General features: G+C 37.1%; 1 protein-coding gene across 3 annotated transcripts in view; it reads right to left on the bottom strand.

The window, feature by feature from the left end:
* MAP2K5 (mitogen-activated protein kinase kinase 5) overlaps positions 1-26,567 on the bottom strand; it is a 283,567-nt gene that overhangs the window by 77,943 nt on the left and 179,057 nt on the right. For 2 of the 3 annotated variants that reach the window (XM_027852077.1, XM_027852076.1), the window contains exon 17: positions 10,784-10,813. The exons of the other annotated variant lie outside the window; for it this stretch is intronic. In XM_027852077.1, the coding sequence (XP_027707878.1) occupies positions 10,784-10,813 (30 nt within the window). The remainder of the gene's footprint in view (positions 1-10,783; positions 10,814-26,567) is intronic. 3 annotated transcript variants of the gene reach the window in all.

Here is a 26,567-nt window from a genome sequence, read left to right as displayed (position 1 = left end):
AAATTGAGAATTCTGTTTTTCCCTTTGTTCTTTATGTTTTAGTCTCTAATGAAAACAGAAATGGCATCAATGGATTAGATTTCTGTGTGGCCCTGAGCAGTTGTATTTGTCATATTCAGCAGGAAAGTACAGATTTGGGTCAGATGATAGAGGTTTTATTCTGCACCTGGTTTGGAAACTCAAGAGTTTCCTGGCCACACATGGCTGGGAAATCATCCTACTGAAGAGGCTGGAAATCTGCAAAGTGCTGGTCTAAGTTGCTGACTTCTGTTGTTCAAGCCTGCTCAGTTATGTCATGACTGACCTAACTCCTACAGGAAGCATTTGTATTGTGATGGTGAAAGAAAGCAACTTTGGGATGGTGATGTCTGAAGTCACCAGGATCAACTGCTGCTTTTGCCTTTATGCCATAATGATGATGATGATAACTTCTTGTATTTCTTTATATCCTTTAAGGTTTACAAAATGTAACTCAAAATATCCCTATGAGGTAGACAGTGTAAATATTCTTGCCACCCTCATTTTATAGATGAAGAAATTGAGGAACAGAGACATGAAATGATTTGTCCAGGGTCACATAAATAGTAAGTTAGACTCAAGATTCAAACCTAGGGCTTCTGATCAGTGCTATTTTCATTATACTATGCCATAGAAAGAGGGCACCTTAGTACCTTTCCTCCTTGCTGTGCTTACCCCAGGCCTGCTTTATGCCTGCTGTTAGCACCTCATGCCATAAGCCCCACACCATTCTTCTTTCCCTAGCTTCTTTATCCTTCTCCACTTCTTTATCGACAGTAGCTGCTATTCTTTCCAAGGATGCTGCAGCTGAAACAAGCTATGTCCTAGCCCTCTTAGCTGCTGGGGGATGGCGCTTCCATGAGGTGATTCAGGCTGGGATGAGAGAAGGTCTCTGATGAACAAAGTGGTCACAACCTCAGCCAAACGAGGCAACCTGCTTTAGGTAAATATCTGAAGAGTCTCAGAACTATTACCCTTTTTCTCTGTCTCAATGGGACATAGTGCTTCCTCCTTTTCTTATGTATAAAAATGCTGATTTTTCAATCAGTTTGATTTGTTTGCCTTCTGATTTGCATCCACATGCCTCAGGTCACCATATTGTAATTGCTAAAGGGCTGAAGAGCCATCAACTCAAAGTCTGGCCCGGGACTGGCTAGCACCCTGTAAGCTGAGTGACAATGAGCATCTGTTTCCATAGTTTCCTAAGTCTTCCATACCAAATGGTGATTAGTGGGAGTAGAGCCTGGTCTGCTGTCAAAATCTGTTGCTATTGCTACTGTGGACAAGCAGTGCTTGAGTTGGTGATAGAATGAGGTGAGAACCATGTTTTTCGGGCAGATCCAGAGCATCCTGGGTAGTACTTTACTCACTTCCTTCCTAGTTAGTACTGAGGGGCAGCTAGGTGGCACTGTGGATTGAGCATAGGTCCTGGAGTCAGGAGGACCTAGTCAGTACTAAGGGGCAGTAATATCATGAGGGACACAATTTGGGTTCAAATTATCTTGAGTCCTCTTTCTCACCTACTTCATGTCCTGATAATGATGAGACAGGCTAAGCATATTGTGCAAAGAGCATGGGATCTGGATTCAAGAGGCCTAGGTTAAAATTCTGCTGACATTTTCTAGCTGTGTCACAATGAGCAGTCATTTAACATCTCTGAGCTTCCGTTCTCTCATCTGTAAGATGAAGCGGTTGCATTCAATGACTTGTAAGTAGTACTTATTGCTCTAAATCTGTGGTCATAAGAGTTGTTAAGGCCATGTGTGAATGCCAGACTAGAAATGAAGTTCTCAAATGCAAACTTTAAGGGGAAAATGACCTCATTCAATTATTTAAACCATCCTATTCAAATGTAAAAATTCTACAGATAAGTCTCCATAACGTAACTGTGATTAATCAATGATAGATTATACATCTAAACTAGGGATCATAAAAGAAAGCTTTTGTGGGGCTAGAGATACAAACCATTTTAGCATCACCTAGTATAAAGAATAGTCAAGTGCTATCAATGCTACACCTGGAAATCACCTTATAGAAATATAAGTAATAATAATGCTGCCTACCTAATATTTGTTCATCACTATGATTTTCAGTGCTTTTACATGAATTTTCTCATTTGATCCTCAGGACAATTCTGCCATCAAATAAATTTATTTTTCTATCCCAAAGCGGGGGAGGAATATGCTGATGAAGCCACATTGTGCTATCAAACAGTTTTTCAAAAGCAGCAGGTTCCTGGTAGCTCTGACCTACCTGCTATGACATTTAAAAAAAAGGAAAGTTCCCCATAGAGGGATATATGCCAATCACACTCTGGGGAAGGCCTTATATTTTAAGAGTCAGAGTTGGAAGGGACCTTAGAGATCATCAAGTTCAATCCCCTCATTTTAAAAATGAAGAAACAGACTCAGAAAAAGCAGGGCACTTTTGCAAGGCTACAGAGGTAGGAAGTAGAGGAGTCAGAATTTGAACATGAGGGACACAATTTTTAAATCCCATGCTCTTGTTCCATTGTCCCCGAAGGATTCCCTATAGGAAGGTGACTCTCAAAGGGAAATGTAAAATTCTCAAAACAAACTTGATGTAACTTTAAAAATATAGATGTATCTATTACATAGCAATGTAGGAGGTGCTACAAAATTAAACCACTGGCTGATCTTAGCCCTGAAGAGCTGCAGATCCCTGATCAAGCTATCCTCAAACACTAAAAAGAATAAATGAAGACAAATGGGAAATTTTACATTTCTATGCTTTCTACTCTCTCAGGAGGACTTCCCCTGACTCAAGAATATTTTTTCTTCTCTAATTTGAGGACTTGCAAGGAAATCTATTTCATATCTCTGCAAAAAACTACACATTAAAATACCAAGACATTCTGACAAGTGGGAAATACAAGTAAAGGACGATGATGCTGGCATACACAAATAAAGACTCCTGACAAGAAACAATTGGTCATGGAATAGTTTCATGTGGCCCTTGGATTCCTCCATGACATTTATTTATCTTACGTCATGGTATGCATGGCAATAAGAATATATTGGGTAACTAAGGCAAAAAGTAGAGGCTATGAATTAAAACATGGAGATAAAGAAAAAGTTATTGGTTACCATTTTTGCTTCTAGTTCAAGGTGAAGCTAGAAATGATTACTATTTTTCTTCCCCATTTGCTAAAAGACCTAACATTGAACAATTAGATCCTTATAACACAAGGAAAAACCTCATGTTAAGAACATTAAAAGTACATGCAGATGAAAGTACTTATTCTGAGCATAACTGCTTCTCAAAGAAGCAAAATGTCTAGTCACAAATTTGCATTTTGGGTTGGCCCTGATATGCTTGGATATGAGTGGGATTACCCATAAACAAATTTATAAAAGTGATAATATTTCAGTAAAAACTAAATTTAGAATGTAAAATGGTATTACTAAACCATAAACCAAACTTTTAATATTAAGAATTTAACATATTAGTTAAGGTCTTTATGTATTATAATTAAGGGCAAAACATCAGTATTTGAGCATTACCATTTGAAAAATGTTTAATGTTTTTTAAATGGCTCAAAGAAGATACACATTTTCCCCTATTATGAAAAAACACTCTATCCAGAGTCCAATTTATTACTACCAAATAAATGAATGTTTAAAAGACACTGTCAACTGACAAAAAAACAAACAAAAACACCCCTACCTCACAAGACATTAAAATAGCTGAGTTCCATGCCAAGTGAAACAAAATATTTTCTCCTTGACAAGCTGCTTACATTTAAATGAAAATAGGGCAAATTTGGTCAATACTATGGATTACATATAACAAAAAAAAAGACCTTAGATCACGTTAATACAAGGATCAGAAAGCAACAACTTCAATTAAAACCACCCAATTATTTAGCCAACTTTAAAATACAACAAAAATAAATTAATGTGTTTTAAATGGAAGTGCTTAGACAAGTAGCTTTTTGATCCACGAGTCCATCTCACCAGCAGGAATTACAATGAAGGAGGAATCTGCTGAAGCCGGGCAAAAAACCCAAATCCAACAAATGGCCCTGGTATTAGTAATCAAAAGGCATTTGCAAAACATATTTCGTTGGTTAGTAGCAGGGGGCTCTGAAGCAGCCACCACCTATAGTTTAGTTTCTCTCATACTTTGAAATATAGCAATATTGGGGATGAACACACATTTTCCATTAGCAGTAAACAATTGGGAGATTTTGCCTTTTAACAATGGGATGTTTTCATTTCTGTACTGTCTGTAAAACAGGCCAATAGTAATGCTATTATGAATTCACGCCTTTCCTTTAAAATCCTCTATTATCCACTTAATGTTTTCCTTGCACTGGAATTTAAGAATTCCTCTTTATTGAGACAAGTAATATGTCATCATTTTGTTCAGCTAACAGGCCTGACAGCTCTGTCTCCTTGAGTTAAGAATAGTAGATTTCTAATTCTTACATTGCTGGCAAAAACTGGCAGAATAAATGGGAATTAGCCACTGAGTGGTAAGGTTTTTTTAATTCTCAAAGATTTAGATAATTTACCTTCACTACAATTAAATTTGGCCAGAGATGATGATTTTTAATAAAAATGATCTTGCTTGTATTTTGTAATAATTTATCTGAATGCAATTCTTATGTGCTTTAACAAATAACATCTCTATTCACTATTTTCTCTTGTCTTTTTGATCCTTTTTCCTACTTATCATCTTCTTTATTTGAAACAGATTTTTAACAGATAATCTTGATCGTTACAACAATATCTTGCCTGCATTTTATTCAAATAATTCTTAAAAACAGCTTAAAAAGCCGTTTGGAATAACATCAAGCTTGCCATCAATCAAACGAAAAAATTCCGCTGGCGGTTGTATAAACATCAGATCAAGTCTGATGTCTTCAAGGATTTCAGAGTGAACCATAAAAAACTCCATTAACTTCTGACAAAGAATGCAAATTAATCACAACATGGGGTGAAATGAAATTAAAGGCTCTTTTCTAATCAATGACAAGGCAGGATGAAATATTTGTTACTCTCTCTGCACTCAGACTGCCTAGATGTTTGCACTTCCCCTGAAAAGCCCCAAATGTAAGGTGTGAGTACAGATTCACCCACAGTAGCTGTTTAGCCCTCCCCCCCAGAGCTATCTGCTTACAAGTCGTGGAGATTCACAAAACACACTAATCATCTGAATCTCAGGTGCATCCAATTTGTTATTCACACTCTCCCATGCCAGTGAAAAGCCTGGCTCAGACAGATGCACCAGGAACCCTAAATGACAGTTTTGGCCTCAGGAAGTTCGATCACTACAGCAAAATCTAGTACAGCCTCCAGGTGAAATGTCTGGAGCTCCATATGGAGCAGGGAAAATTAACAACAAGATGAAAATCGCTGCAGCAGCAGGGAGTCTGAATTTTTGAAAAAAAAAAATGAAATTTAAAGATGAAGAAAGAGAAGTAATAAATTAATGGGGTGTGAAAACATTCAAAGCTTTACAATACCAGGGGCACTATTTGCTCAGATTTTTCCCTTTTTTTTTTTTTTTTTTTTTAACTTCAGGTCATTTTGATGTAATTTATTAACCAAGATCAGGAATTGTAGCCAAAAGAAGAAAAGCATTTTTATACATACAAAAGTACTTTAAATACACTTGTGTCTAGATTATCTTCACTTTCCTTTAGCCTCTCACTTTCCAAATTTCCTACTGTCAAATAAAGTCCATCACTTGGGAATGCCTTCTTAATGGATTTACTAGCATCCTAATGTACTGCACTATGATAAGGTTTGAATGTACAACGACAATTGTTAGGCAATTCTTTTCATTTCTACTAAATTGTATTGTCATTAAACAATCCATTGCCCACTATCATGTTTTTTAAGTCTACTGAATTTGGATCGACATGATTAACTGTACAGTTTTAGTCCTCTTTCAGACCTGTACATCTTTGGAGATTAATCTTAGAACTAAATTGCATAAAAGACTACAATACCATACAATGCTAAGCTTTTTTTAAAAAATTACTTTCTATAGGGCCCACTGTAAAGCATACTTCATAAGCACACAAAGTCTGATCCTATGGGTTTTCCTCAGTTTCCTGGGTGACTCTGTCCATATATGGGAAAAAAAGGCAGAAGAAATATAATTATAGAAGATAACCTTATCACCATCTACAATAGCATTTACCTTCAGCCTGACTCATCTATATAACAGACTTCTCGAGGGCAGGGAAGAAGGCCTAAGTGAAAGGCTATGAAGTGTGATTGAGTTGGGGGGTGGGGAGGGAGGGAGGAGGAAACAAATTTTTTTAAAGCTACAGACTAAATGTTACATATTTATTCTTTAAATCAAATTTTTATTTCAAAAATCAATGAGTATTTTTCTTTCCCTCCCACCTCCTCCCATCCCCATTTTGAAAGAAAAAAAATGAACAAAAAACCTTTGCAATAAATATACATAGTAAAGCAAAAGAAATTCTCACATTGGCCACATTCAAAAATATATAAATCATTCTGTATATTAAGTCTATCACTTCTTTGTCAGGCAGTAAACTACATTTTAAAAATGAAACCTGGACTTGGCCATGAAATTTAGGGACCTGGGAGTGAGGAAGCAAAGACGGTGGTGGCTACCACCTGTAGGGGACCAATGCTTAGCTGGAGCATCTTCAGATATACTCTTGCTGGTAGAAGGAATAGGTTTTGCTGCTGCTGAGGGTGGGAGAAGAGGAGTACTTTTCTCCCAGCAAGTCACCTTTGCATCAAAAGTCTTCACAACCTTCAGTGGACCCTTGCTGACCTTCATTGAGGTAGAATGTGAAGCTGGAAACTAACAGTGTGGTGCTATGTGGCACCTTACATTCATTATCTTGTTTGGTCCTCACAACTCCATGAGTTGGGTGAGGTATATATTATCATCCTCATTTTACAGGTGAAGAAACTGAGGTCCAGAGAGGTTGGATCATATAAGAAATTAAGTGGTAGAATGCAGGTTTCTTAACTTCTACATTCTTTTCATTAGATCACTCTTATATAATTATCAGCTGAAATCTTACGATCTGATCTGATGTCTAGCCCAAGTTGTATTCTCATCTGGAAAAAAAAAAATGTACAGGCACAGACCTTTGTAAGTAATCATTCCCAACTGCCCAACCTGAAGCACATCCAACCCTCTGATGAGATGAAGATACTTTTCATTTCTCTTCAGACCACTCCCCTTGGCCACCAACATATTATACATGGCCACACAGCCACTATCCCTGCCTTGGAAAAGAGTAGGCTTGGACTAATGCAAACCTGACTCTGCCTAACCACTTTGGATGAAAAGACTCCTCATTAGGGTGTGGAAAAACACCACAGTTAGGAATGGTCTAATTTGATGCAAAGTTGAATCAGGGCAATGAATTAATGATACCATATCTTGCCACTGCTAAACTGATTAAAGGAATCTGAGAAAAAAATGACAAGATAAAGTAGACTTGGTTCATTAGACCACTCACACTACTTTACTGTGCTCCATACTTTTACTGTAAAGGATGTCTCATTCTATTTCAAAGCCTGCAAAGGTCTTTAATTAAAATAGAGGCAAGGGCTAGCCTATAAGATACTCATCTATAGGCTGAAAAGACATTGTGATGAGTGGGCTGAATCCTGCCTCCAACTCTTACTAACTGTGTGATCATGGGCAAGTGACTTAAAATTTCTATGCCTGTTTCTTCATCTGTAAAATGTAGATAATAATATTGTAATATCTCTCATAGGGCTACTGTGATGGTCAAATGAGACAATGTATGCATAAACCTTTTATAAAGCTTAAAACACAATATATAAACATTAACTATTACTATCACTGCTTTCATCTATTCATTCATAGTCCTTTGGACTCCATATTTCAAAGGGTTATTTTTTTATACCCAAACCCTATGTAGTATTGATGAAATATTTAAGAACTCAAACACTACCTTGAAAATATCAGGATAGTAAAAAATGGTAGTGGCATTAAAATTAAGCTTTGAGTTCTGGAATGGACCCAGGGCTTCAGGACATTTTTGAAAGGTGTAAGGATGGAAGGGAATATTCTGAATCTAAAGAGATTTTTCCCTTGGCTCACTGAATAGTCACTTTAAGGTCAGGGATTTTCTCTGCATTCCTGGGCCTATTATTATGAAAGTACTTCCTCCTCTCCCCACTAGCCTCAGATAGGTCTCACTTTAAACCAGCAGAATTTTGGGTAGAATCTTGGGTCAGGTAAAAGAGCTGTCTTTCTGAAGGCTATTTCACACCTGATCATATATGGGGAACTTCATACAGGAAGGGTACAGAAGATTGAGTCAGTGTATATGATAAGGTAGAGTCATTGAATAAGGTCAGGAGTCAAGGAATCAGTTGATACTTGGAGTAGTCAGTCCCAATAGGAGTCAGGACTTTGGTTCTATCATTGCCAGTGACTAGATTTGCACGCTCAGGGATCTGTGGGCTTTTAGTAGTTCTTATACACAAAAAACCCTTTGCCCACAAAGCCAATTTGCTAATCCTCAATATCAGACATCATACAATGGTGTGGTTTGGAGAGGACTGGATTTGAATACTGCCTATCTTTACTAACTGTGTGACCATAGGGGCAAATCACTTAACTTCTTTGGGCCTCAGTTTCCTCATCTGTAAAATGAGTCTAACAATACCTGTTGTATGTTGTGTTCGCTAAGTATGTTTAATTACCACACTTTCAAATCAAGTATCAGGCAGCTTTCATTGCACAGTCTAGCCTTAGAAATAAGCATAAATACAATACTCTTGCTACATTTTTTTTTTTTGGCCTGAGTAGAAGAGGGCAAAGAAGAAGTGCCACTTTCTCTCTACCTCTAGCCTACATGACACTCTACTACAAGGCTATGAAATTAGTAAAATTCAAATTGTCAACTCAAAGCACAGCATAAATTATTGCTGGCTTTGAGCAAGGGGACAAGGTTTTGTTTGTAACTAGCTCTGGGAAATAGGCCTGATGATCTCAAAGGTTGTTTCTAATAAAATCTCTACTTGGTGACGACACTCAATCAGGAGTCAAGGAAAACTGCTTCTCGCTACTCTGGCATAAAGGTCAGTGCTAACTAGGGAGTTCAGTGTATTTGAATTTTCCAACTTCCACTTGACCGATCAAGTAAATGTGTACTTAGACATTAAGAAAAAATGCCCAGTAGGTGCCCAATAGACCAGAATTGCTACCATGTATGCACTGTCAGAACACAGGGCCTTTTTCAAAGTTGTGTCTTAGCTTTTAACTCTTCATGTCTCATAAGCTATCAGCCATTGAGATTTCTTGGAGTCATCACTCATTGTCTATTTTAAAATAAACATGGGCATGCCAAGCATATGGTAATGACTTCGTCTTCTGCCATCTTCGGAATAACGGACCATAGATTTTGTGGTAGCCTTGTGTTCTTTTTCAGTTTGAGAGCCAGAATAAAATGTCCTAAATAAATGATTTAAAATTTACTTGCCGATTCAGAGGTTTGGCTAAAAATTTAATCCAGATTCATAATCTATATTATGCATATTATACATTATATATGCTTATGTTAAAAGAATGAAAACTGGTACACTAAAATTTCATTCAAAACTAGTGTTAGCATGCATATCAGGCTAGTAACTTTTGGATATTTACTCTAAGGAAGAAGTTATGTTTACACAAAGGAGTGGGCCAACATGAAAAAGATTGCTACAATACTGTGATACAACCTGCTAACAACCTGGATGGTTTCTCCTAGCCATCAGACAGCTTGAGCTTTAAAAAGGACAGGAAACCAGAGGTTTCCCACATGGGTGCCTACAGAATGTGTTTAAAACAGCTTACAAAGATGGTAAAGAGAATGAGTTCCATCCTATTATTCAATAACCATGGTTGTGATGCATCTGCATAATCTAACCACGCATAAATTAGTATGTGTAATACAACAGTTATTTGCATAATAATAGCAAGTTAATAGATGCTTAAAGAGCAGAGACCAACACCACCTTTAAATCAGACATGCCTCCAGGCACTCTGGCCTGTACAGACCAAGATGTCAGAAAAACAGTGAGTGTAAACCAGAAGAAAACATTCAAATTATTCATTCAATACCCACTCACCCACCCCTTCACCCCTTGGGTATTTCACTTAATTTTTTCCTCCTACAATGGGGAATTGTTTTCAAACTACGACGTGGCTTATATTTTTCGTTTTGGCATACCTTTGGAATAAATATCTTGAAGCAATGTTTAGAATTTAGTCATTAATGTTAGTGTATTGAAGAATCTATGTTCTGAAAGGGGGAAATGAAGGTGTGGGGAGCAGAGAATAGGGAAGAGGGCATGAAGTTATACTGAATGTGATTACCAAAACACTGAAACAATGACCTAGGCCAGATTTTTTCTCTCTTAGTTTTTCAATTCAAACCATTTCAATTAAATTCAAAATCTCAAAGAAGAAATCAGGGAAATGCACAATACAAGCACGTAGTGCAGGAACTAGGGCTCAGGAAAAGCGAAAAAACAATGCCAAAGTCTCACAGAGAAGCAGTGTGATGATTGCTTCCATCCTTCTCAGAAAAATAAAAAATCTGGAGCTAAAAAAAAAACCAAAAATCAATAGAGACTTCTAAATGACTCCTTTAAGATATCGCTTTTCAATTTAACAGGACAGATTTATTTGTATGTGGCTCAAATGTTCACGATTGCTCCCTGCACCTTCATACATAGGAATGAATGTCACAGTGGCGAACGGCAGTAATGAACAATCTTACCTGAGGATATGGAAACCTCCCAAGAGCAAGCTGGGAAAGGAAATAATATTTATCTAGTTATAGATTTGCATGCAGGGTAGATTTCCTTAAGACAGACAAGTACTAAATTTCACAATTGTATTCAGCAGAATAAACCATCCTTCTTCCCCTACTATGTTAAAACACTTGACCTAAAAAATAATCCTGTAATCTCATTAAAAGCTGTATTTAGAATGGACAATTAAATGGACAGTGTTATTTCCTTGAAATATCTTCCAACATCTTAAAGTTTCCTTCAAAATTTTTCTCTCTATAATAACATCAATTAGACTTACATATGTATATACTGATATTTAAAAGTAATAACAATACAGAATACTTACCAGTTTCTTAATAAGTAGGCACTTGACTTTAATATAGTGATTTACATATGTTATCCAATTTTATCTTCATGAAGGCCCTGTGAAGTTGGTGTTACTAACATTCCTACTTTGTAAATGAGGAAATTAAGGCTCTAAAGAGTTATTCGACATTGCTAGCGTCTGAGGCTGTATTTGAACCCAGGTCTTCCTGATTTTAAGCCCAACATTGTGCCTTTAATATAATGAATATATTACTACAGAAATAACTGTCAAATTAGGTAACCTCTTATAGTCTTGGATTTCCTTCTGTAAAATGGGAATAATTATTCCTAGTCAAGTACTTATTAAATATTTCATGACTTTGGAATGTACAACATCATGGAATTACAAGAATATTGCAATGATACTGCCATCTGACCTCTTACCAGTGATTTTTTAGCCATTTAGCTGTTGATGTTGAAAAAATATCACATTTCAAGATTGTGAAGCTGGTACAAGAAAGAAAAGAGATTGACCTAGAAGCTGAGATCAGGAGTCTATTAACTATTATTGCTCTAACTGTAATCTATTATTTGTAAACTGTTTAATCTTGGTCTCCTGCTCCTCATCAGCAAAGGAGTAATTTACCCAAGAAAAGGAAATGTGACTACAAAGTCATGCTTTTTTTTTTTTTGAAAGCAAGTATACCAGAACTCTCACATTTAAATAAGTCACATGCCTTAGTCACCTTGAAAAGTCATATAATACATGTTACTGCACAAAACATTTTGTAACTCCACTAGTGGAATTGCTTTCAGTCACAAAAAACTAGTCTCATTACTTTTATGGCCATGCCCCATTTTGGACCAGTAACACTATTTCCCAGCTTGATCCCAGCCTCCTACCTTAGCCACCTGGCACCAGATTTAGCTGAATTTTAACTTCTTTGAGGGCAAGAACTATCTCTTATTTACCTTTTTATCTTTTCCAGTGTCTAGAATATGCTGTGCATTAATGACAATAGAATATAAGCCTTTTGATGGCAGAAAGTACTTTCATTTTGTCATTATTATCAGCCTAGAATAAATGCTTTTTGGATTGCACATTAATAAATGACTACTGTTGAATGAGTCAATAAATTACACTTAGTAGTTTCCAAATATTCTATCTATCCCTAAGGGTTTGAGATTTACCAATGCTGAAAATATGTTTAAAAAATCCATAAAGTAGTTTGAACAAAGGCAGCAGAGTAAGAGTAAGTCTACAGTTTTAACCTGATCACTTTGAAGAGAAAATATTCATTTAGATGTGTTAGTTGTTGTGTGTTTGTTGAATAAGCAATGTCATTACTTTACAGTCATACCTTATCTACCAAGGTATGCCACTAATGCTCAATATTCATGGGATCATAAAGTTAATTAAAATTTTTTTTGTTCTGTACTTTGCCCCCTTCCCAACATAAATAGAAAAGATACAATAAATGGGTACATTAGCAAATAGTTTTTTTTAGCTTGCTTGTTGCACGTTGACAAAATATGAAAGTGTGAAGTATGCTACTCTGTTCCCATATATCATGTTGAATGTTCACCCCAATATTTTGTAAATGGGTGCTTGCATGATGACTCAGGAGGAATCATTACAGAATGTCATGTCAATAATATATTGATTAAGGGTGCTTACCATTCTATACAGATATGACAGACAGTGATCTCTCACTAAAAGCTGCTGCCTAGCATTATACTGATCTCTAGATTATGTATTTTGCATGTACTCTTTTCAGAGAGTTAGAAAATGACCAAAAAATTTTATTTCACCTAAAAAGGTAAGAAACAGAAGAATGCCAAATTTTATCTGGCTGACTAGGGGATAAGAACTTTGCTCACAGCACAGCCTGGGCTAAAAGTACTTCTCTCAATTCAGAGAACGTCCTGTTGAACGTGGACCCTGAATAGGCACAGTACACTGATCCTTGGCTTTTGAAAGTTAAAGGAAAAAAAAAAGGGACATTAAAAAAGAAAAAGACGGAAGAAATTCATTCTCGTGTGTCAAAAAAAAAAAACCCCAAAAAACCCAACCCTCCATATTTCTAACCATCATGTGTCCTCTCCTCTTGAAAAACTAGACTATAAATAGACTTGGAAATAAGCACTTGCTCTTTTGGCTAGTGTAAGTCAAAAGTGGTATCACTTTACGCTCACCCAGTTCCAACAGGCAAGAAAACTGGCTAATGAAAATTCAGGGTGGGCTGGTCAATTTGGGAGTCTTTCCTTACTACAAGTCCAGACTGGGTGTTTGGGGACAGGTGGTAGAGTTTGAACTTGTGAACTCATCACTTTGTGACTAGCCATGCTTTCTTTTTCTTGTACATTTCCCTGACATCCTACTGAACCTCATCTCTCTTTGACAACTAGTCTCCTAGGAGGATCCCTTTCATGGCACACTGCCTTGGCACTGGAGGACAGGAGAACAGCTCCTTGTCCATGACCAGGAGAGGCTGTAAAAGGAGCATAATTCTTCCCCCTCCATTACTTGTCACCATCAGACATCTTTCCAGGAAGTAACACTCCTAACTTGTGGAAATAGGCAGTGGCACTATTGGGCTGGCATTAAAAACTGATTCCAAGACACAATGAGGAAGGAAGTCTTAACTCTCCATTTTCCTGTGTTCCCAGGCCTAATGCAGCCACAATATTTATACTTCACAATATTTGTCTAGTGGCAAAGCAGAAGGAAAATAATGATAGGCAGTACCACAACGGTAGACCAAGCCAGCCCTTTATCAAACTCTTTTTTCAAGACAGTAAATAAGGGAAAGGGCTCTGTGCAGATACTAGTGCATGAAGAACAAGCTCATTATGGGGCTGTCAAATTTTTTTTTTTTTAAATCAATGAATCCACTATGGGAAAGAGACAGGATACACTATGGGTGAAAATTTCAGAAATAGTCAAACATTGGTTCTGTATCTTTTACCCCTACTGCTCTATTGATCTATTTGTATTCTTCTCTAATCCTTCCCTACCCCCCCTTTTTTTATTGTCAAGGTATAATAAATTAGAAAACTTACAAAAGAGAGTATGTAATCTTCCCTGAAATGGCCTGCAGATATGTCACTGTACTAAATGTGTTTCAGATTTAATGAAGCTTTAATGTCCTTTTTAATTTTGCCTGTTTCTGTATCACCAGGGGTCGAGCAAGGCAATCAGCACTCAAGAGGGTGGTTTGGTTTAAAACTAGGAAAAAACTCATTTGCTTATGAGTTGCACTGTATTTTCTTAATTAAATTTACTGAGTAAAATGGTTTAAGTTCAGCCAACCAATGACCTTTGTATGTAGATTTAGATTTATAAATAGGTTAACAGTTAAAGAAAAAAAAAAAGAATCCCAACAAAGCAAACAGATTAAGGCTATGCCAATAGAAAATTTTGCTCCCTTTAACATCTTTACAAAAGAAGCATTTAAATATAGGCAGCTTAGGTCCAATAAAAAAGTATACTTAAAAATACAGGAGCTTCCAAGCAATAGCAATCTATCAAAAGACTCACTTCCCCCTCCACTCCCAGGAGGGGGGCAACTCACAACACAGAAGCTCTAGAAAAGCTTCATCCCCACCCCACCCCACCCCCGCCCCCACCCTTTTCTCCTGGATCCTATTTAGCATTTGTTGTTTGTTTGTTTTTTTTTAAGTGCATTTTGATTCCAAATATTTAATATTCAGTAAACCGCAGAACACTATGCTCATTGTGGGCAAGTTTATTATTTAAAAGGCAAAAAAGAATGCTCTAAAAACATCTACCAGTTGGGAATACATTTAAATAACACCAAGCTGCTAATATTTTATCGTAAAACTAGGAATGTTCTCTGAGTTTCTTCTCTCACAGAGCTCATCACACTGGGGATTCAATCCCATTCCTAAGAGTATCGGTTTGAGGCAATTTAATATGGTTGAATCTGAAAATCTGAAGCTCAAATATGTGTAGGATAATGATAATTGAGAGGAAAGTACAAGGCAGAAATTCTGTAAAAATGTAAGCTAAAAAGTTAGGAAAGGGAATCCTTATTTAGCCAAGCAACAGAAATAGTCTTCCTTGCTGTTAAGAATTATCTACATTGCTAAGGTACAAATGACAAAAAGAAAATACATACTGTCATTGGAAAACAAGTGTGAAAAGGAAGTTTGAGGCATATATTTAGGTGAAGTCTTCTTAGTTTATCAACTACACTGTGCCAGTAGTTTTAAAATTTACAGTTATGCTGAAGAGCATGGGATTTTTTTTTATTCTTAATTTAGATACATTCTATGTTTCTCGGCATAACTGCAAATTGAAAATAAGCACTTACCATATAGCCAGTGATCTAACTGAAGGAGGACTTTATAGTCTGAAATGTGCTAAAATTTGTTCTTAATTACCTCGTGCACATTTTACACAATTAAATTTCCATCTAAAGATTTTGCATTTAGATTGCGTGCTGCTGTTAAACCCTCATTTTATAGAAAAGCAGCAGCCAGTCTGAAACATTCAGACATGGGGAAACTTTCAAAAATCAGACTTAACTACTGGATTACATAAAATTCCCTAGGTGAGATTTCATTCCAAGACCAATTTACTCACTCCTAGATAGATCGTTTAAATCATCTGAAACTATGCTGGTGAAGGGCCTTAATAAATATTAAATACCTCAAAATCTACCCTAAGATTTTACTTTCCTTCTCATATATCAATTTCACTGTCCTCTTATTGCATGATAAAAAAAAAAAATCCAAAGGATATCACAGCAATTTACCAGTGTTAAAGTGCTTCCGTGGTTCAACTGACAACAAAGAAGAGCAGAAACACAAAGCATCTTGAAGTAGGGTTTCAATTAAATGTGGAGGATTTAGTAATGCAGGACCAAAAAAAAAAAGAGTTACAAATTAATTTAATCTTCTGCCTATAGTTTGCAGCTGCACTCCAAAGTGTCTGGGGCTTAAGAACAAAGCCTTGAATGGCCTCGGAGTGAGGAAAGCTTCAATTTTTAATGTATAACGCCATTAGCTGATAACTTGTGGAATCTGCAACCCCTGCGGAGGGGCATAAGTGCGAGTAACAGAGACTGATGAAGTGACATATTTGTTCATGTCTAGAACTATGAGGAAGAGGGTTATTACTAATACCATCAGGCCCAACAGAAATATGCCCTAATAACCTTTGGGACACTCTCCATTATCAGTTTTACTACAACAAATATATTAAATTCAAAACCTAATTCGCTTTAATTAAAGACAATTAGTTTGTTTCCCTATTATTTTTTAACCTGTATGATATTAAAATACATTGCAAATTAAGGACAAGGCAATAAATATGACAATAGTGCCAGAATATGAATTCTTTTCGACCTCTGGACTTTAGAAATGAAGTTTATTGCTAGTGTTTAATTAAGGAAATTTAAGGAAACTTATTAAAATGATAGGGAAACATCTTGATATTGTAGTGTTTGGAGAAGAGCAGTGATCTTGCTCACCTGTCAATGCTTGATTTTCCTATAATGTATTCCTTTAACGGAACTCCAAAAGTTTCATCAAAAACAGAATTCTCGTCCTTGTTTTGTAGAGGAGGACACTAAGAAGGCACCAGAATTTGCCCAACATCACACTGTGGGCTGGCAGCAGAATATGTTAAATGATGAAGAATTCTGGGCTCCACTGATGTTTAGACAATGGTCAAGTGTATTTTCTGCAAAAACTCCAGAAAATAGAATGTGGTATCCATTATGCCTGTAGAAAGAATGCTGTGCTCTCAGGAGATTTTGCAGATAACACACTTTTCTTTGTATGAAGAGTGAGGATCCCCATCCTGACAGTTTGGACCCTGCTCTATCTATATCACTCCTGCTCTTTAACATACTTCAGGGCTTATAAAGAACAGCACATCTTTACTAGGCTCTTCCTATAAAGCACAATTCTAAGTGATACCTTTAACTTGGGGGACCCAAACACAATGATGCCAAAAATAAATAAAACAAACAGCATACTTATCTGTTATTCTAAATGTTCTGTTTTACCAGTAAATTGCTAATAATAATAATAATACAGAAAAGAAAGCATTACAAATAAATGCCTCTAATAGTGTGGGTTTTTTTTTTTTTAATTAGAGATGGGCTTATTACAGTGGGTGCTTATATGGGGAGAGGGCAACAGTAATTCACAAGTACAATATCCTAATGTTGTTCCTTTAATTGCTGTATTTGTTTCACTGTTGAAAATGATTGCCCACTGCAGCCGAACTGTGAATGCTGGAAAGCATGATACATAGAGGTCTCAACCTGGGCAAACTGTACCTAAACTTACACTTTATTGCAGCTTAGTTCACAATCTTCACCTAATATAGGGTTACATCCCAGTGCAGCAGGAGGATAAATCATCCTGGAATATTACTCCAGCAAAGTTTAGCTGTGACTGGAGCATATGTGCTTTCGAGCCACTGAAGCAAAAGCCCATAAAATACACTAATTACTGGAAGTTATGGTCACTGAGTGATTGATAGCATTCTGCAAGGCAACTTCCTCATTTTCAGCTCTTCTGACGGGGGCTCATCCGCCACATACCAATTATTAATTCATGACCCACCCCTCAGGCACTAGTACCTTTACTTCTAATTCTCCCACTACCAAACTACTGCTACAGCTGGACACTGTCTTTCTTCATTGTGATGGCTGGGTAAGGATGATAAAAAGTGGGCAAAGAAGGCTACTGCTTTGATTTTTTAAATCTTGGTCACGTCATGTCTACCTGAAGAACACATACGTCCCCCTGCTACTTCCCTTTCAAAATTTCCTTCTTCCTTTCCAAAAAGTCCTAGGAACTCACCCATAGATCCAACAAAAAAACCTGTCTAAACACTCTCTTCATAGAATATAAATATTTAACTTAAATATAACCTTCCAGCTAACCTAGAGTAAACATGGAATAGCTAGTAGTAGTTGTTCAAAAAAATCTCCATATTGAGACTCCCCAAATTGTTGCTTTAAAGACATTTTCATTGTTCCATGTTGATTTCCATCAGTGGTTCTATTCAGAGCATTGGTAATTACAACATCTGAGCATATAGCTAAATCTCTACAAGTCACTTAAAATGACTGTAAAGGTCTCTTTTTTTAATAGTGTTCTGTGCACTGAGGGGGGCTGCAGTGAGAGATTCTGAATTAAAGAATGATATAGTTTACTCATGATGGATGAGAGCAAACATTTTATTTTTCCAAGTCAAAAATGAAATTACTGCAAGCATATCTGCACAACTCAAAACGTACCATCAAGAGCATTTGGTTTTTTTGTTAGGAGGGGGAGCAACAGATGGCATCTCAACCCATCTATCCTTTAATAGCCATTCAAGCCTCTTCCTCTATGAAACCTACCCAGATCACTCCTCTCCATAGAGCTCTACTCCTCCTCTGTGCTCACACCAATCACTGTCTCTACTAATCATCTGGAAATACTTTATCTTGCCAAATCTTTTGCATGCCTGGATTTGTTGTTATTTCATTTTGTTGGTTTAAAAAAACAAACAAACAAAACCTTGGCATATGTTTCTTCTTCAGAGACTAGTGTTTCATGATCTGGCATATGTTAGGATCATAGATTACGTGATTATATATGTAGGGTAGAATGGACCTTAGAAATGATCTCCTCATTTTAAAGTGGAAGAAACGTATATCTAAAGAGACTAAGTAATTTGCCCAAGTCCAAGTGGGTAAGTAACAGAGCCAGAATTTGAATTCAGGTCCTATGACTTGAATTACTGTACTATTTCCACTGTCCCACACTGAAGAGATACATGGAGGACATGAGTTAGAAAGGGAAAGTAGCATAAAGGATGTCATCAAAGAAATGTATAATTGAAAAATATGAGCTGGTCACATGACAAAAAGATTAACCAACAGATGGTCCATGTCCTTCCTGCAAGATGGAGATAGGGACAAGGTGTGTAGGCATGGATGGCTTATTGCAACCTGCATTTTTGAAGGGAATAAAGTCTTGCCATGATGACTCTTCCTGGTGCATAAGAGACCAAAGGACCCTGCTTTCTCAAAGGTTATGCCAGCGTAACACAAACTCTGGAAGGTCCCACCAAACTGCAAAGGTGCTAAGTATAGGCTTGGTGATGGGCTGTGTCTACTGGTTGAAGATCATGCCAGATAAGTCTGGCAGAAGCTCATCAGATGACTTTTTTTCAGTCACAATAACTCATGAAGATGTTCTGCTCAAGTATTAAGGGTTCTGATCTATAGCCTAAATAACATATCTTTGAAATATTGAAGTAGTATTCAATGTGTTCATGGCTTGTCTAGCTAGATTATAAGCTTCTGGATGGTAAGGACATGTTATACTTTTCTGTATACCTTATGGCACTTCACTCTGAACCTTGTACAAGGGTCACATTAATTAAAAGTTGTTTGACACGATGATAAAAATGACAATTCCATACCATGCTTTTTATTTACATGATTCTTCACTGACATCTCCCCAGGGAGGTAGCATGGTCGAGAGGGAAAAATACTGGCTTTGAAACCACATGATCTGTCCCCTTACTGTATGACCTTGGGAAAGACAGTTAACGCCCCTGCATCTCAGTTTCCTCATTTGTAAAATGAGGGGATTGGGCTAGATGACCTCTATGATCACTTCCAGGTCTAATCCTATGATGATGGCCTCTCATAGGTAGAGATTTAACACAGTGACAAATATATTTGATTTTCATTTTACACATCTCTGATGAATGTTACAACCTCTCAATTTGAGTAATACTGTTTGCAAGTCTCACACAGATGAGCCATGCTCATGTCACTGTTATGGAAAGATAAGTTAACAAAGAAAATTACTATTCTTCATATTTAAGCATCATTGGTTAAATGGGTAGAAAGTGCAATGAATTTTCCTAGTTTAAGTAAGGTTAAGCTATGACAAGGAGAAAAGCTCCAATTTGTAGTACCCCAAAGCACTCAAATCTAACTGTGTTTAATTCAACAAGTACTCGAAGTCTCCAAATAAGAGTGAAGGAATGATGCTTTTAATATATTTACTTAATGTTCACCTTGTGTCTTCCAGCAGTTCACAGTCATTATCACAACAGGAATCTCTGGATGCATATGTCTAAGATAGGCATTCAATGCTCTTCTTTTCTAAATTTTTCTATTCAGTGAGTCTTGTAACAATGAGCATCTAACTCTATGTTATATAGAGAACTAGCTTTCAAAAGGCACCCTAATCTATATGATTCTGATAATCTCTGGATATTTCAAAGACAATCGATTTAGCACCAAATGAGGTCAATGCCTTGTTCTGCCCAGTGCTAGGAACACAATGCATTGTCTGCTGTTTTCCAGCATTCATGCAATTCATCTTTACCTTTGTTAAATTAGAAGATGACAAACACAGTCATTCAAGTGTAGGTCAGGGGAAGGCTCCTGATAGATTGCTACAAATGGCAGATATCTGCAAGTGTCTTTTGTTGTTGTGTATCTATCTATTACAAACATATTGCTGTGTTATTTGTAAATTAGTTAGAAGACATGTCAGAGACTAAGCTACCTTCTACCTTCCCCTTAAACATATAACATAGGCATCAGATTTCACAAATAATGTTAGCTTTTTTTAATTTGTCTATTTTCAATTAAATATACGTAGAGCTTTAAGATTTGCAAAGTACCTTATGAATATCATCTCATTTGCGATAGCACTAACATCTTTTTTTCTATCTACTTACTTGCCCTTCTCTATGGTATAGTGGAAGAAGTACTGGAGTAGGAGTCAGGAGAGCTGGGTTCTAATTGTTCACTTGTCTGATGACCTTGGGCAAGAGTTTGCTTTTAAATATGTTTTAATAATGTTTTTTGCTTTTGTATCTCTTTGGCAAGTTACAATATAATGGACCTTCATTACCTCCTATGTCAGATGGGGCCGATAATACCAGCCCTATCCAACTCATTGCTGTTCAGTAGTTTCAGTCATGTCCAACTCTTTGTGACCCCATTTGGGGTTTTCTTGGCAAAGATTCACTAGAGTGGTTTGCCATTTCCTTCTCCAGCTCATTTTACAGATGAGAATACTGGGGCAAACAGGGTCAAGTGATCTGCCCAGGGTCACACAGCCAGTAAGTATCTGGGGCCAAATTTGAACTTAGGAAGATGAGTTTTCCTGAATCCAGGCTGAATGCTCTATCTGCTGTGCCACCGAGCTGCCCTCCATCATAAGAAATACCAAAGCAGAGATTAGTGACCATCTGTCAGGAATGCTGTGGAAAAACTCAGAGGCCTGTCACAAAAATTAAGAGATCAGGGATATATAAGTGCTTTAGTATAAAGTACCATGTTGCATACTGCAATACCATTTATTAAAATGATATTGTGCCAGTAAATAACAACAGATCTAGTACACACAGAATCTGTACACAAACATGGTCTGTAGCTTGTTCATGGCTTTTGATATATTTTTCAAAAAGGCCAACTAATTTAACTATTGGTACTATTCATGGAGTCCTGGTCAAAAGTTAATAAAGTTCCTAGAGATATCAAAATGTTAGCTGTAGAAGTAACACAGAATCATGGAATTCTAGATTTGGAAGACACATTAGAAGTCACTGGAGGTCAGGGAATAAGTCTTTCTACAGCATTCCTGATCTCTGCTTTGATATTTTTACGATGGATGCAGCAGGGTGGCTCAATGGATTGACAGCCAGGCCTGAAGTCAGGAAGACTCATCTTCCTGAGTTCAAACCTGGCCCCAGACACTTACTAGCTGTGTTACCCTGAGCAACTCACTTAACCCTGTCTGCCCCAGTTTCCTCATCTATAAAATGAGCTGGAGAAGGAAACAGCAAGCCACTCTAGTATCTTTGTGAAGAAAACCCCAAATGGGGTCACAAAGAGTTGTACACAACTGAAACAACTCAATAACAACAAATACCTTATTATGCAATAAGTTTCAATAGTTTTGGAGAAACAAACAACACGCCCCCCCCCCCCCCACAATCAAACAACCACTGAAGAAAACTTGGCTAAAACCCAATATGAGAATAGGGGATAGAGAAGATGGGTGGCAGTGCTATTTCATAATTTTTTGCACAACCATATTTCAGCCAAAGGGTCAGAGGATCACATACTTCTGACTCTACTCTAATGGAACTTGTCTCAACATTTCTCATGCTTTTGGCTGTTTCTCCTCTTTGACCTTTTTGCCTACTGGTTTTCTACATACAAATCTGACCAGCAAGTAAATTTCTTCATTAGTCGCACTAGCACATAAGACACATACAGGAATCGGATCCAATTTCCATATGTAATCCTTAATAGAGTTCATCAAGGAAAGAACAGGAAGTCTCTTCTACACCAATTTAAATGCTTAGTGCCTGCACTGAGAGTGGTCAATCAGTGCCAACTCTGAGAAAAGCTTTGATGATACAGAATGGACTAAAGATTACCAACTCTTATTATCACAGGACATCAAAAAATCATTAGTTATCAGCTATATTTATTAGACTTAAAATTTGTCCCTTTTTTGCAAAATGGGTAAAAAAATGCATATTTCATAATCAAAACTGAATGTTCTTATTTACCAAAATAATAACAGAGAGATAATGATATGCCATATGATATTTTTGATTTCTACTGTATATGTTGTATATGTTGACTGAATGTTCAGGGCATGCAGAGTACTGTTATATATTTTATTAGATATAAACTATTCAGAACTAGGGAACCATATTTAAATATTGTTAAATTCCCAAAATATCTAGTTGAGTGCTAGGTATTCAATAAAAGTTCAATAATTTTATGAGAATATTTCCGGTCTCCTCTACTAAAGTCTCCTCTAAAACCTCATCAGGGACCCAGGATGGCCCTGGGTTTCTTGAAGGCTATGCTAGTGAAGGACAAGCTCTGACAGTTCTGACTACATGCCAAAGCTTCAAAAACAGGCCCAGGAACAGACTACATGTCCCAAAAGCCTTGGTGTAATTGAAAACTTTAATAATTTAAATAGCTTTAATAGCTTAAAACTGAACCAAGACTATTTGGGATACTCTATATATCTTATTGCCCAAGGACCAGCTAAGTTAATGTGAAGAGACAAATCATCAAAAGAAGGACCACAGGAAGTTAGTTGATTGTTTCTGCTCACATCAACTCATAAAAACATTTATTAAAGGTGAAGAGTGTCCTCATCTACATAGGTAGAGACATTATCTACACTGATGAAATCACAAATCCTTGATGAATTTCAAGGTAGATAAAGTATGCACATATGAACAGAATAGTAGCTGTGACTACTTACATCTCATCATTTATACCGGTTTTATCTAGCCATATCAGAGAATAGTTATGTCTACATAAACTAATGGAAAACAGAGTCATCATTATTTTATTTTATTTTTTTTTGTTTTGAGCAATTTCTATATTGTTGGATCAAGTGTGAGGTTTTTCAAAGTGACACCTTTTTTTTTTTAATAATTTACCCCGTTTTACCACTCCCTTTCTCCTTCTCCTAGTATATTCCTCTCTCACCCCTTAATTTTATTTTCCAGATACGACCCCTTCATTTTCAACTCATCCTGTGCCCTCTGTTTATCTATATCTATATATACATACATATAATTTTTCCCCTCCAACTACCCTAATACTGACAAACGTTTCATGAGTTACAAATATCATCTTTCTATTCAGGAATGTAATCAGTTCAACCTTAATAAGTCTCTTATGACTTTCTCTTTCCTGTTCACCTCTTCATGTTCCACTTCAGTCTTGTATTTGAAAATCAAATTTTCTATTTAATTCTGGTCTTTTCATCAAGAATGCCTGAAAGTCCTCTATTTCACTGAATGACCATTTTTTCCCCTGAAGGATTATACTCAGTTTTGCTGGGTAGGTGATTCTTGGTTGTAATCCAATCTCCTTTGCTCTCCGGAATATTATATTCCATGGCCTGTGGTCCCTTAATGTAGAAGCAGCTAAATCTTGTGTTATCCTGATTGTGGTTCCACAATACTTGAATTGTTTCTTTCTGGCAGCTTGTAATATTTTCTCCTTGACCTGGGAACTCTGGAATTTGGCTACAATATTCCTAGGAGTTGTCCTTTGGGAATCTCTTTCAGGCAGTGATGGGTGGATCCTTTCAATTTCTATTTTGCCCTCTGGTTCTAAAATATCAGGACAGTTTTCCTGGATAATTTCTTGAAAGATGATGTCTAGGCTCTTTTTTTGATCATGGTTTTCAGATAGTCCAATAATTTTTAAATTCTCTTTCCTGGATCTATTTTCCAGGTCAGTTGTTTTTCCAATGAGATATTTCACATTGTTTTCTAATTTTTCATTCTTTTGGATTTGTTTTACAGTGTCTTGATTTCTCATAAAGTCACTAGCTTCCAATTGCTCTATTCTAATTTTTAAGGAAGTATTTTCTTCAGTAATCTTTTGGACTTCGTTTTCCATTTGTCCAATTTTGCTTTTTAGGGCATTCTTCTCCTCATTGGCTTTTTGGACCTCTTTTGCCATATGGGTTAGGCTATTTTTTAAGGTGTTATTTTCTTCAGTATTTTTTTGGGTCTCCTTTAGCAAGTGTTGACTTGTTTTTCATGATTTTCTTGCATCACTCTCAGTTTTTCTTCTACTTCTCTTACTTGCTTCTCAAAATCCCTTTTGAGCTCTTCCAAGGCCTGGGATTGATTCAAATTTTTCTTGGAGGCTTTGGATGTAGGAGCTTTGGCTTTGTTGTCTTCTTCTGGTTGTATGTTTTGATCTTCTTTGTCACCAAAGTAAGATAATACAGTCTGACTCTTTTTGCGCGACTTACTCATGATCCTGGTCAATTACTCGAGTTTTAAACTCTTTGTTAAGGTAAAAGTGTGCTTCCAATGTGAAGAACGTACTGTCCCAGGCTTTGGGGGTTTGTACAGCTGTTTTCAGAGGTACTTTTAGGGACCTGAAAATTTTCAGTTCTTCCAAGGTGGTATGATAAGGGGCAAAGTGTTTTCTCTCCACTGCCACATCAAGCTTCACCAGACCCACCTCCTCTCCCCAGGACCACCCCTCAGAACTGTGACCCAGATCCAAGCACCAGTAAAGCAAGAGATTTCTGCCTCAGCCCTGGCAAAGAGATCCTTGCAATCCTCCTCTGATCAGCCACTCGATTCCCCCTCAGTCTGTGGGCCTGAAGCTCAGGAGGCAGCCTCTGCCGTTGGGGGGTGGGGCTCTTTGAAACCTAGCTCCTCTCTCACCGCAGTCACAGACTTTTCCCACTGACCTTCTAAGTTGTCTTTGGTGTTCCTGGGTTGAGAAGTCTGTAAACTGCCACAGCTGCCCATGAATCAGCCCTCTGAGGCCTGCTCCAGGGTTGCTGCGGCCTGCGCGCCCATGCCAAACTGCGCTCCTCTCCCAGCCCGGCGCGATATACCTTTCTGGTCAACCATCCAGGCTGTCTTGGGCTGGAAATTTGTTTCATTCTGTCTTTTTGTGGGTTCTCCTGCTTTAGAATTTGTGTAGAGCCATTTTATTAGGTATTTGGAGGGCTTTGGGAGAGAGCTCAAGATAGTCACTGCTTTCCCTCCACCATCTTGGCTCCGCCCCCCAGAGTCATCATTATTAAGGAGGAGTTTAGTGATATTGGGATCATATACCTAAACTCTAAGCAAAATGTGGACGGAAACTATTACCGTACTCCCAGACTTGGAAGTCTATCAGACAGAAAACTGGGCTAGAGGACCTAAGCTATATAGTATTTCTTAAATACTTCCATTTTCACTTCATCTAATTCACTGTGTCCTATGTATCTGCTAGTAGTGTGAAGCATCTACTTCACTTTTTTGTTGAGTCTGTTCTGACATTAATTTATTTGTTTTAGCAAACTGGCAAACAGGCCAACAGAGTTGGCTCTTAAGATTTCCCAAGGACGTGGTTACCATACCGCACTACTTTCACTTCTCATCCTAAAACCTTCTTGGAAAAAAAATACTGATATCTATGTATAACTATTCTTTTCCATTTCCCCAACAAAAACTCACATTCTGATTGAAAGCTGTGCCAAATGTCACTCAGAAAAATGAAGTGGTTCCAGGATACAGAAATACTGAGGGGAAAAAAGGGAAGAAAAATCTCCACACACATAACATACAGGTATATTTCTCCTATTGTTACATAAAAATGGAAACACACTATAACTATCATTCTGTAAATCAGGATTTGGTCTCAAATAAATATTATAGCAAAGAGATAAGGCTCTGAAAACCCAGACTTCAGAATGAAGACTGGCATGTAACTTACAGTGTCAACAATAGAAACATGTGAAACTCATTTTATTCTGAAACTCCAAAAGGCATTTAAATGAAAATAAGAATGTCTTATGAAAAAGTCAAAATAAGCTTTGAATTATTAATTTAGGATCTACAAATTTCAAAGTTTACTAAAGTTCTGTAAATACTGTGAGGTTGGATAAAATACTTAG

This window comes from Vombatus ursinus, unplaced genomic scaffold (assembly GCF_900497805.2).
Source record: "Vombatus ursinus unplaced genomic scaffold, bare-nosed wombat genome assembly UNPS02009205.1, whole genome shotgun sequence".
NCBI classification, from domain to species: domain Eukaryota; kingdom Metazoa; phylum Chordata; class Mammalia; order Diprotodontia; family Vombatidae; genus Vombatus; species Vombatus ursinus.
Note: the sequence above shows the minus strand (reverse complement) of the source record. Positions and strands in the feature narration are given on the sequence as shown.